General features: G+C 42.3%; 1 protein-coding gene across 1 annotated transcript in view; it reads right to left on the bottom strand.

The window, feature by feature from the left end:
* nup188 (nucleoporin 188) overlaps nucleotides 1-12,873 on the bottom strand; it is an 81,240-nt gene that overhangs the window by 17,411 nt on the left and 50,956 nt on the right. The window contains 10 exon segments of the mRNA XM_085965142.1: nucleotides 1,338-1,496; nucleotides 2,621-2,713; nucleotides 3,147-3,347; nucleotides 3,448-3,635; nucleotides 4,992-5,137; nucleotides 6,901-6,986; nucleotides 7,191-7,268; nucleotides 9,346-9,541; nucleotides 11,278-11,345; nucleotides 11,765-11,834. Coding sequence (XP_085821268.1) covers nucleotides 1,338-1,496; nucleotides 2,621-2,713; nucleotides 3,147-3,347; nucleotides 3,448-3,635; nucleotides 4,992-5,137; nucleotides 6,901-6,986; nucleotides 7,191-7,268; nucleotides 9,346-9,541; nucleotides 11,278-11,345; nucleotides 11,765-11,834 — 1,285 coding nt within the window.

Here is a 12,873-nt window from a genome sequence, read left to right as displayed (position 1 = left end):
CAATATAGACTTACGGCACAGTTCTAAAGAGTGTGCAGCGACAGAGAGACCTGGGGGTTCATGTGCATAGATCTATGAAGGTGGCAGGACATATTGAGATAGTAGTTCGCAAAGCATATGGGATCTTGGGATTCATAAATAGAGATATTGAGTACAAAAGCAGGGAAGTTATGCTGAACCTTTATAAAGCGCTGGTTAGGCCACAACTAGAGTATTGCGTCCAGTTCTGGTCATCACACTTTAGGAAGGATGTGAAGGTCCTTGAGAGGGTGCAGAGGAGATTTACCAGAATGGTTCCAGGGATGAGGGATTTTAGCTACAACGTTAGGTTGGAGAAGCTGGGGTTGTTCTCCTTGGAGCAAAGGAGGTTGAGCGGAGATTTGATAGAGGTGTACAAGATTATGACGGGTTTGGCTAAGGTAGACAGAGAAAGGCTGTTCCCATTAGCTGATGGTACAAGGACAAGGGGACACAGATTTAAGGTTTTGGGCAAGAGATACAGGGGAGATGTGAGGAAGAACTTTTTTACGCAGCGAGTGGTGAGGACCTGGAACTCGCTGCCGACGAGGGTGGTGGAAGCGGAGACGATCAATGATTTCAAAAAGAAAAGGGATAGGCACTTGAGGGAAATAAACTTGCAGGACTACGGGGATAGAGCGGGGGAATGGGACTGACTGGATTGCTCTACAGAGAGCCGGCATGGACTCGATGGGCCGAATGGCCTCCTTCTGTGTCGTAATGATTCTAAGACTCTAGATCTCGGCTCTCCAGCCAGGGGAAACAGCCTCTCAACATCTATCCTGTCCGGCCCTCTCAGAATCTTATTTGTTTCAATGAGATCACCTCTCATTCTTCTAAGCTCCAAAGAATATAGGCCCATGATAATCTCTCCTTATAGGACAACCCTCTCATCCCAGGAATCAATTTAGTGAACCTTCATTGCACCTCTTCTAAGGCATGTATAACCTTCCTTATTTGAGTAACAAGCAGTTATGGATGGATGGATGAGCAGTTACAATGCCAGAGCATTGGATTTTTTATTAGCATTTATACTCCAGACCAACTGAATGAAAAGGCACAGGATCAGCAAAACATTTCATCAATGGTGTGCCTCAGACCTTCACAGCTTTTCAGCAATTTCTGGGTCTTCAGTGAATGGGCTGCTGCGAATATCACCCCCATGAAATATCTTCCACTTTGAAATTATGCTGAACAGTATGGTTGAAACAAATGTAACATTTTCATTTATAGCAAAATGTTTAAAAAAAGGGATCTTTTGCTTGAAAGAAAGTCTACAAGTTTGGCATAGCTTCGATTTTAAAAGCATTGTCCCCCACCTGCAGTATCCGCTCCTGATGGACCCCAACAAAGTCTAAGGCTTCTGTAAGGAAGTTGTAGCGCAGTGACTTTAAAAGTCTCTCCATCAGTGACATGGTGAGCCGATAAACACCTGGCCAGGAGGGGGCATCCAGAGACTTGCGTGAGGTTCCCAAAGTCTGAATTATAGAAAAATCAATAAAAACGCGAGGCATTAAACAGTAATTATTAGTTCGTCTGAAACATCAGACAAGCAGTCTATACATTTTCAGGCAGTTTCAAGTAATTGAATGAAAGACAGGTTGCCAAAAAATGTTAAGTAACAGGAAAGTTAATAAGCCATCTTGCTTAGCTCAACCATAGACCCATAGGCGTTCTATGGGTCTGTGCTACATTTATAAACATACCTGATCCAATTATGCAGAAGACTTGATACTGCACTAATGAGAACATGCAACTGTGTAATATTTTTTATGAGCTGTGCAATACATGTATTGATTGGAAAACATGTGGCTCTTCCCAGTTATGTGCAGGTTTCAGCATCTTGATATCATGCTGAAAAGTACAAGTTCTGAATATAATTTTGTAACAGCCAGATGGAATCAAAGGATTTCTTTAACCTAACAGCACTGAAAAACATCAATCAATCACAGCACTTGTGGGGAAAGGAAGAGATGGCACTTAAAAAGTCATAAACTCAGGATAGGAGAGGATAAGTAGGATTATAAAATCAGGACCCCTAAAATTGTGAAATCTAACATTCTTTTAGAAATTAATTTGTGCCTGTTGCAATATACAATTAGAACACAGTACATTAAAACACAGCAGGAACAGGATTAATAAGAGTATATAATTGGGATTTATCAAGAACATTATAGACAGCAGAGATGCTTTGTGGGAGCCATAAGAACAAAAGTATGGACTAAGAATAAGAAAATACCATTCAGCCCATCAAAGCTGCTCCATCCAGGGGACATGCATCTAACCCACCTATCTAATCTCCACACTTCAATCCTGATTGGTTGCCCTCCACAGACAACCACCACGCTCCCCAAACCCCCGAAGTAGTTGATCTTTTTTGTATATACTTACCCCTAATATCCTCCTCCCTGATGACACTTGAGCAAATTTGCCTCCTATCTGCTTGCCTATGAAGAAGCCCTCAAAACTGGATACAATTTCAAAAACACGAGGTTTAATTAAAAAACCCAACTTTGAGACGCATGTAAAGTATTCACCCTACACTATGATCACTACAGAACAACTCCCATCATTCTGTGTACTGCACTTCAGTCCTGGTTACCTGGGCAGTTCCATTGGTGCTGAGCTGGTAAACGCTTAGGAGTGGCAGACAAATGCTTGGTAAGACACCGGCTCCCGCCACTGCAGCTGCTCCCTGAAGGTACGAAGTGACAAGAAAAATGTAAACTTAACAAAAAGCAATTTGTACAAAATTCGTAACAGCATTTAATGGATTGACAGATTATGCACATCATTGACATAACACACACACAGTATTACACCACTATCATTGAGAGCCACACAAAAGGTATTCTCATAACAAGGTGCCTATAATAGACAAGGTATCTTATATAGGCTCACAGTGAGAGAGACTTGAAAAGACTTGGAAATAATGAGTCAGAGTTCATTGTCTTTCAAAATCCGTTATCAGTTCTGATGAACGGTCATCGACCTGAAACGTTAACTCGGTTTCTCTCTCCACAGATGCTGCATGACCTGCTGAGTATTTCCAGCATTTTCTGTTTTTATTAATCCTAACGGATAACCAGATATCCTCAAAATCACTAGGATTAAGAAACACTGCTTACCTGCTGAGTTCTGGCCAGCACTAAAAGCAAGTGCAGTGTTGCCTCTGCAAAATGTAGATTTTGTTTGACTCGAAGACTAAGCTCTAAGGTGCTAAGCATGGCAGGAAGGACCGGAACCTTCCGAGTGATCAAAAATAGGTGGTCGCCATGCTCATCCATTTCACAAAGTTCTTTGGCCAGATGCAGAGCCAGCACACACACCTGGAGACAGAACAACTGATTATACCAGAGACCATAAACTTAAAGAGTTACATCAGCCCTCTCCCAGGTGTATAAATAAACAATTGTGTTCTCCCCTTACCCCATCTTTCTGGTCCTTGTGCTGTAACCGTGGTGCACAATCCGTCTCCATATTATCCTTGTCATCAGATAAACCAGCGTCTCCCATCGTCAGTGCATGATGCGTTTGGTCCAACAGAACAATCGCCTCGTTATGTATGGTCTCGCACACAGTCATGAGCATTTGGGAATACTGGGGGAAGTCACTAACTAAACAAAAAGGATTAAAAAGATTATGAACTGTACACTGGTAGATAGCTGCAAGTGAAGTACAAGGCAGTGATATAACAATCTATAAAATGTCAGAAGTCAGAAGCGTGTACAGCTCAGGCAATTTATACTCAGATTTCTGAATCTGCCCTGAGCCATCATCTTAATTCACATTGAATAATACAATTTTCCACACACACATATATGCATACAACACAAAAAAAAAAACAATTGTTTCTAGCATGCCCATCACACCTCAAAATGACATGCCGGTCACATTTGAAAATGTCACACGTGTGAAGTGCTACGTCACATTCGCTTCTGGCTCGTATTCATAAAACACAACAAATTACATGTCTGCTCTGGTTTAGTTCGAATTTGTTAGCTTTCCTCAGTGTGTGCTACGTGTGTATTGCTCCCCTCGGTATAAAATATTATATCCTCTGACACCGTAAGCAATGTCACAGGAGATCAGTTAGTGCAGGCTGCAAAAAGAAAAGTTCTACTCACTTATTTCATGAACTCTCGTTCCTCTTTAACAATATAATTCAATGCATGTTATCAATTACAAGTATAAGCTATTGATACTCACTGGGGAAAAAGGTAAAATAAGGCTACTGTTTGAAATAAATTAGAGTAATGGACCAAATAGCACATTACAGTAACAGTGACCACTTTCCAGTCTGAAGCAGATCATACTTCACTATTTTTCCAAGAACAAGAATTGTTGCAATTGTGAGCAAATGGCATGTTTTTGAATTTGCTCCAGGTCTCCCCATAGCATACACTATACCCCTACTGACAGGATGGGCAGTCAATGCCTCTCAATGCCGCTCATCCATTATCAAATGAATAAGCATGGAGTACATCAACTCCCTCTCCTGTATTGTTGACTGACATCTTTAAAACTGCCTGCCTTTAAAACTCACTGGATTTTTGCTATGGACCCAAGCGGCCAGGACTGCTAAAATAATTTCAATTAGGACCGTTAACTGTCAGAGAGGAGAAATTATGAGTTGCATGATGTATTGAAACCCAGGTTCCTGAAAAGAAAGTCAGTCAATAATCATAACCATGCTTACACAGTAAGACCATTATGCTTTCTCCTCTGCCAGCTCCTACAGTTATCCCTCATCCATTTAGCTCTTCCCACATACATTCCCACCATTTCAGCTTTAGTTTTACATGTGTATGGTCTTCTTCCAGCTGGGGCCCATTCCATTACCTTCTAAGGGCGCTGATCTTTAGCCACTGGGGACATATTGCCCAGGGCAATCACCACCTCGAACACTGTTTTAAGCCAACGCAGGATACAATCTCGAAGAAAATCATTTAAAAAGGAAGTGAAAGTCTCACCTTGTAGATGTTTGATCTGAAGAGTAGTTATGATAGCTGAAAATATTTTTGCCTTTGTCTTCTCCATGAAGTACTGGTTACTCTGTGACAGGCTCTCTAAAATTTGGTCCAGGGGGTCCAGGATTTTTGACACATGAACAATGATGCTGAGAAGGGGGGAAAAAAATGAAAATCAGTATTCTTTGCAACAAAATCAGCTGTGCCATTACTTTATTATAGGACATATTTGATCTGATCGAAGTTTTCAAGATATTAAGGGGAACAGATAGGGTAGATAGAGAGAAACTATTTCCACTGGTTGGGGATTCTAAGACTGGGGACACAGTCTAAAAATTAGAGCCAGATCTTTCAGGAGTGAAATTAGGAAACACTTCTACACACACAGAGTGGTAGATGTTTGAAACTCTCTTCCACAAACGGCAATTGATGCTAGATCAATCTTTAATTTTAAATTGGAGATTGATAGCTTTCTGCTAATCAAGGTATTAAGGGATATGGGCCAAAGGCAGGTACAGGAAACTCTTTGGTATCCGGCACCGACGGGACCGGCGTGTTGCCGGTTGATCAAACGTTCCGGATGACGGAGAGGGTTATCTACCGAGGCTATTTTTAACAAAGAAAAATAAAAAAATCAAGAAATGTGCAGTATACAGTAATTGGGTACTCACCTACAGAATGTTGTGTTAAATGGATGGTGGAAGATGCTTGAGTAAGTACAGTACTGCCAGTTGAGGGTAATGCAATGCAATGACTGCCAGCAGCGTGGGAGACACACAGTACCCCTGTAAAATGGCGGATCAGAAGAGACTACCGGCAGTGCGGGAGAGTCAGACTCCTGTTATTGAGGTGTTCCGACTTCCAACTGCGCCAAGAAGTGGCAGTTTGGAGAACTACCCCCACTGACTAACTCGGCCACCGCAGGAGACTCGGACTCGGCAACATTGCCGGTTATTGAGGTGTTGTTTTCGGAGTGAGAATTTTGCCGGTTAATAGAGAATTCCGGATATTTAGGTGCCGTTTAAATGAGAGAGTTTCCTGTAGATGGAGTTAGGTCGCAGATCAGCCATGATCTCATTGAATGGTGGAGCAGGCTCAAGGGGCTGAATGGCCTACCCCTGTTCATATGTTCCTATATGTTTGTAATCTGCTCATTCCTTTAAAAAAATTTATTAGTAGCAAATCCAGGACAACATCCAGAGGTGTGATTGCCTCAGGGATGCTCTTGGATCTATAACGGGGAAGCAGAACTAGCGTTGCCCGTTCCTTGATTACGTGTACTTGATACACATCCTACCTCAATTGTAACATTTTCAAGGAAGTAGCAGTCTACAACAGAATAAAAATAAACAGTGTCAGTTGTGGCTCAGTTGGTAGCACCCTCGCCTCGGAGTCAGAAGGTTGTGGGTTCAAGTCCCACTCCAGGGACTTGAGCACATAAAGCTAGGCTGAGGGAGTGCTGCACTGTCAGAGGTGCCGTCTTTCGGATGAGACATTAAACCGAGGCCCCGTCTGCTCTCTCAGGTGGATGTAAAAGATCCCATGGCACTATTTCGAAGCAGAGCAGGGGAGTTATCACCAGTGTCCTGGCCAATATTTATCCCTCAATCAACATAACAAAAACTGATTATCTGGTCATGATCACATTGCTGTTTGTGGGAGCTTGCTGTGCGCAAATTGGCTGCCATGTTTCCTACATTACAACAGTGACTACATTTTGAGACGTCCAGTGGCCGTGAAAGGCGATATATAAATGCAAGTCTTTTTTTTCTAAAAGCACAATTTTGTAAATGTTGCAACAGAAACCCACAATACATTTTGAAAGTTCCAGAAGATAATCAGTACTCAAATGGGTCAGTGATCAAATTCCAAACAGACTACAATTTATCTTCAGGTGACTCTCACTTCCTACCTTTTCCACTGTTTCAACAGGACTAGAAGTAGTGTTGCCAGCATAGATCCCATTCGCAGACAGGGAGCAGATGAAGGAGCCAACAGCTACAAAAAAAGGACATAATTTTAAGGTGAGAATCCAGCACAAAGGGTGGACGGGAAACTGACTTCTACACTTCCAACAAATGCCAGCCGAAAACTGCTCATCGGGAAATGTGTAAGAGGGGCTTCAATGTGCCGGACATCTTCTCAAATCCCATCAACACAACGAAGACTGTGAATCTGATTGCAATTATAACAGATACTCACCAAAACTTTGGTCCCGTCTAGAACGTCTTGTAGTAACTGCAGCCGTAGTGAACAATCACTTAGATGCATCACCTCCGCCTGAGGAATAAAATAGCTAAAAATAAAGCTCAATTATTTGGTGACGTGCATGCTACATCACAAAGCAACACTGATACATTGTACCTGCTCATTGGCCGCGATATTAACCCCCACCCACAACGACGGGCAGAAGGTAGGGGGGTTTAAATTTTTTTTAATGGGGAACGCGACCCCAACCCGTTTATGCACCTGCCGCCATTTTTACGTGCTCAGGAAAGCCGGCGGGCGGGGGGGGGGGGGGGGGGGGGAGGGGAAACAGCTGCTGGCCCAAGATGGTAAGTGCCTTTTACAGCACACCTTATGGGCCAGGAGGAGTACGAATGTTCCCCCCGGGCCCCTCAAGGAAGCCTTCGGCCTCCCCTCTGCCGATCACATCCTCCCTCTACCCCCGCAGCAATCAGTGAACAACCCCCACCCCCAAAAGCCCCGATCTCTCGCTCCCTCCCTATTGCCGCTCTCTTCCCACCACCCCACCACTAAATCTCAATCTCTCGCGAGTGCCACTTTCTTTCACCCCCCCACCCTCAATCTCTCGCTCCTTCCCCCCTCCCGAATGCCAGGGACTGACCCCCAACTGCGGCATCCTCAATTTGACTAGCTGTCGGGCAGGGCATGGAAGGTAAAAAATTATAATGAGGTCCTGCCGTTAAATTCGCACCCCCAGCCTTGCCGGATTTCCCCTGCACAACCGTGTTCCCCCTCACCCTCCCTGTAAATATTTAGGCTGTTATGTCAATTCAAACAAAGATTGATCTAAATTTTCACTGAAAATGGGAAGGTTTGGTCATGGTTGCCAGGGCATATTGCATGTATTTTACGTACTGGAGCACATGGGTACAGTAGTGCAGTGGTTATGCCATTAGCTAGCAACCCAGAGATGCCGGGTTCAAATCCTGCCATGGGTAATTTGAATTCAATAAATCTGGTAATTTGTGGGCTAGCATCAGAAAATGACCAAATGCGATTGTAGTAAAAACCCAACTGGATGTCTTTCAGGAGCAACATCTGGTCTGGCCTACATGTGTACCCCAGTCCCACACACCATGGTTGAATCAATGGTCTCGGGGCAATAAATGTTGCCTTGCCAGTTTCGCCCACATCCCAAGAAAATCTTTAAAAAGTCAAGGACTACCCATAACTATCACTTTTTATAAAGTACTCCTTCGCTACAGCCACACCCACCATTACTTTGGTTCAGTTGGCAGCCCTCTGCTTCAGAGTCATAGGGTTGTGGGTTCAAGTCCCACTCCAAGGCTTGAGCATATAATCTCAGTGCAGTACGGAGGGAACACGGCACTGCCTGCTGTGCTACCTTTCAGATGAAACGTTAAAGCGAAGCCCCGCTTGTTTGTTCAGGTGGACAGTAAAGATTTTATGGCACTATTTGAAGACAAGCAGGGAGTTATCCTAACATTCATCCCTCAATTATACCACCAAAAACAGATTCAATGGTCATTCGTAGAACCTTGCTGTGTACAAATTAGCTAGCGCATTGCCTATATAACGGTGAATGGTTGCAAAACACTTGGCGACATTTAAGTGATGAAGTGCTATATAAATGCAAGTTCTTTTTTTCATATAAAATGAAAAACGATGGCTTTTTTAGTCTCTGCTACAGGCACATTGATACACAAGACAGGCAGGAGAGGCAGGAGCATTTAGCACTGGGTCCTTCCAGGTCCCAATTCCATTTATTGCAGCTCACCATCATAAACAGGGTTGGCTTGTTTAATTTTGGTGTATATTATATTGTCCTAATGCTGTTTCGTTATACTTTATCAGATGCTACTGTAACCTCAGCGGAGAGGCTGCAATATTGCAACAGCACGATCTGCATAATACAGGTGATAGCCGTAACTTTTGTGACAACATTTCAGACAAAGCAGGAAAATTTGGGAAGCAGTCCAGATTCTGAACAATTGCAATCAGTTAGATTTAACCAGATGGCCAAGACACGTCACTTCATTAACGTCCATCACTGTAATAGCTACTGAAGCTGGATCTGAACCCGGGTGTCTTTGGATGTTAGCCTTCCTAAAAGAGGTTAGTATTCAGAAAACCAATATTTTATCCTTACGTAGCTTGTAGACAGAACGAGAACCATTCTCCACGCAGAGATCACCATGTGGAACTCTATAATTGTGGAGGCCCCCTCTGCTTCTGTCTCCGTCATGTGGGTGACAAGTGATTTGATATATTCAGACCAATATTCGTATCGCTTCTTATCAAAGAACATCTTCAGTGTGTACTTTAAGGACTGGTCCAGAGAACCCCTGACAGACAAAATAACATGAATCAAAGACTATCTAGGAATAGTCATCATTTCTTAATTCACATTTAACTCGGCTCAGCTCCAGGACCAACACTTTTGCAACTTTGTAACAATGTAGTAGGACATGCCAATCAATAGAAAAATAATCACATGACTTATGACGGAGTTGGCATTGTGAACCCAGTACAAACACCTGACATAATTGTGATTAATTATCAAGGATGGGAATTTCTTTTTAAATCGCAGACGGAATTTACTTACTGTCCAAAATAAATCAAGAATAAATGTAGTTGCACAGATAAAGAATACAAAAAGAAAATTCTGTTCCTCATTCGTCCCGTCCATTAAAAAAAACAGAATAAGCATTCACCCAGAAACATGTCCTTCCCTTAACACAAAGTGCAAGCATCGCGGGGAAGCTACGACTATAATGGGAAAGAAAAAATCTTATAAATGTGTAAATCCAGAAACCTAAACTTCCATATGATCAGACTTGTAGAGCACGCACAATTTTATCAGCCGCAAACTGCAAGGTCAGTTTTCAAAAATTTGAACGGATGAAAGATTTAAAAACTGCAGTTACCATATTTACAGCAAGCAATTAGGAAGGCAAATGGCATGTTGGCCTTTATTGCAAGGGGGCTGGAGTACAAGAGTAAGGAAGTCCTACTACAAATGTTCAGGGCTTTGGTGAGACCACACCTGGAATAGTGTACCTTATCTGAGGAAGGACATACTTGCCTTAGAGGCGGTGCAATGAAGGTTGACTAGATTGATCCCGGGGATGAGAGGGTTGTCCAATGAGGAGAGATCGAGTAGAACGAGCCGATACTCTCTGGAGTTTAGAAGAATGAGAGGTGATCACATTGAAACATATAAGATTCTGAGGGAACCGACAGGGTAGATGCCGAGAGGTTGTTTCTCCTGGCTGGAGAGTCCAGAACTCGGGGGCATAGTCTCAGGATAAGCAGTTGGCCATTTAAGACTGAGAGGAGGAGGAATTTCTTCACTCAGAGGGTTGTGAATCTTTGGAATTCTCCACCCCAAGGGCTGTGGATGCTGAGACGTTGAGTATATTCAAGGCTAGATAAATAGATTTTTGGACTCTAGAGGAATCAAGGGATATGGAGATCGGGTGGGAAGTGGAGTTGAGGTCGCAGATCAGCCATGATCTTATTGAATGGCGGAGCAGGCTCGAAGGGCCGTACGGCCTACTCCTGCTCCTATTTCTTATGTTCTTACAATAGGTCATCCAATATATTCAAATTAAAATAGAAATTTACTCGTACATTTTAGCAACATATATTGAATGCATAATGAAAAAAATATTTATCTTTAAACAAAATTTACCTTATTTTTGATCTAATGTTGTAAGTAAAGCAGACCTCCAACACTGGTCATCAGTCCCCACAACTTTGTTCCAATCTAACCAAAGACCAATCCTATCAGCTGAATGTTATTTTTACTTCTCAGACATTCCAACAATTGACTTGAACAAACTAAACTGAACTAGTAGACCACAATGAAGCAGTATGATGCTGCTGTGGTCTGTGGAACTTCAGCCAGCAATGCTTCCAGGCTTCAACGAATTGAAGCCAGTGGAATGTGTCAGTCATGGGTGTTTCAGGATCAAGGTGGGATACCTGTAACTGTTACTGTAGAAATAGTTTGTTATTTTATAAATAACGCTGCTGTACAAAGAAACTGCTGCTGCTCCTGAATTGGTAAGAGTTGTACCTGACAACGTAGTAAATTTCCAGACAGATGATCTTCAGAATGAAGGCACAGGTTTCCAAGACACTCTTCTATAGAGGGAAAAACTGACATTAATTATGGTAAAACCTATTAAGAATACAGAATACACTAAACTGTACAGCGCTTATAAATATTAATTTATTTTGAGGTATTGTGATGGTGTTTACTGGCACTGAAGGTTTTGGAGGAAGTGAGAACCTAGAAGGCTGGCCAGAAGATTTCAACATAATTTTCATCACTAGGACCACCTCGGACATGGACAATGTCTTTGTGAAGTGTCGAAAAACACAATTAGGAAGCTACAACAGTAACTTTTTCAGCAGTTTAATGGTTGAGAAATCTGCAGCCAGAGTTTCTCTTTGAAATGCAGAATGCTGAAGACCTCAACAGAGGCAAGATGCGCTCTTTGGGAAAGGAGAGGGTAGCCTACTAAAAGTTAGATTTTTTTTTAAGTTTATGAAAGTCATACCTCTGTAATGTCAGAGGGTGCGGGCAGCTCTCCAAAAAGCACAGATGTCAAATTCTCCCAGAATCGATCCCTGAAAAATAAAAACCATTGGACACAATAGCTTGTAGTCTCAAAGAAAATTCTGCATCTTTCCGCAATAATGTTTTTATAATAGAAATTCAAATTCAGCCCATCCACCAGTGTAGGTTGAACTTCAGTATTTTAAGGAAGTCCTATCCTGTTGTTTGCCTTGGTTAAAAGAGCAAATAAGTCCTTTGGTCTCCAAGTAGCCTCTGCTCTTAACTCTCCAAGGCTCCTTAATAGCCAACAGGTTTTCTAACAGGATAAGATCAAGTAGTTACCTGCTAGTCTAACATGCCTACTGAGTCACCAACAACGAAGAGAACCTCCAATTCAGTTACAGCAGCTTAGTACTCGGCTGAATTTAACAGCCATTTGATTCTCCCCATCTCCCACTACAGATTTTGAAATGTGACTTGTCCGATTCCCACAATATGTAGTGATCTAAATGCAACTTCCAAACCATTGCTTTAGAATTTAGATGAGCAGAGATGTTGAATACTGACTGGGCAGCCATTAAAAAAACTTTCCTTTCAGCCCACTGATTTTTCTTTTGTGCCTATTGATTGCACATCTTTAATTTCAACTGAGTCAAATAAAACAGCAATTATTTGAAATTACTTTATTATTTTTATCCTTCAGCAGTTACGCACTTCCATGTATTGTAGGATATGTGGAACAATCTTTGTTCTAATCCTATTCAGGTCCCCTCCCTAACTTCTTCCTCCATTCCATTGATGATTGTGTTCGTAGTGTTTCCTGCTTTTACAGACCGTGAGAATTTGTTTAACTATGCTTCCACTTCTCATCCATCCCTCACCTGTATGCGGCCCACCTCTTAATTCCCTGCCTTTCCTTATTATCTCTCCTGCCCTCTCTGGAAATGGGCTTTCCATAGACATCTACTGCAAGCCAAGAGGCCTCCCCAAAACTACCTGGATTGTGTTTCTTCCCACCCCACTTCCTTTAAAGACTGCATCCCTTTCTCTCAATTTTTTAGCCCTTGTTACAACTCTTCTGATGAAGGCATTTTCTCCATCAAAGCTTTG

The sequence above is a fragment of the Somniosus microcephalus genome, chromosome 23 (assembly GCF_052327205.1).
Source record: "Somniosus microcephalus isolate GS21.2 chromosome 23, FLI_Smic_1.0, whole genome shotgun sequence".
NCBI classification, from domain to species: domain Eukaryota; kingdom Metazoa; phylum Chordata; class Chondrichthyes; order Squaliformes; family Somniosidae; genus Somniosus; species Somniosus microcephalus.
This window is presented reverse-complemented; position numbering and strand designations above follow the sequence as displayed.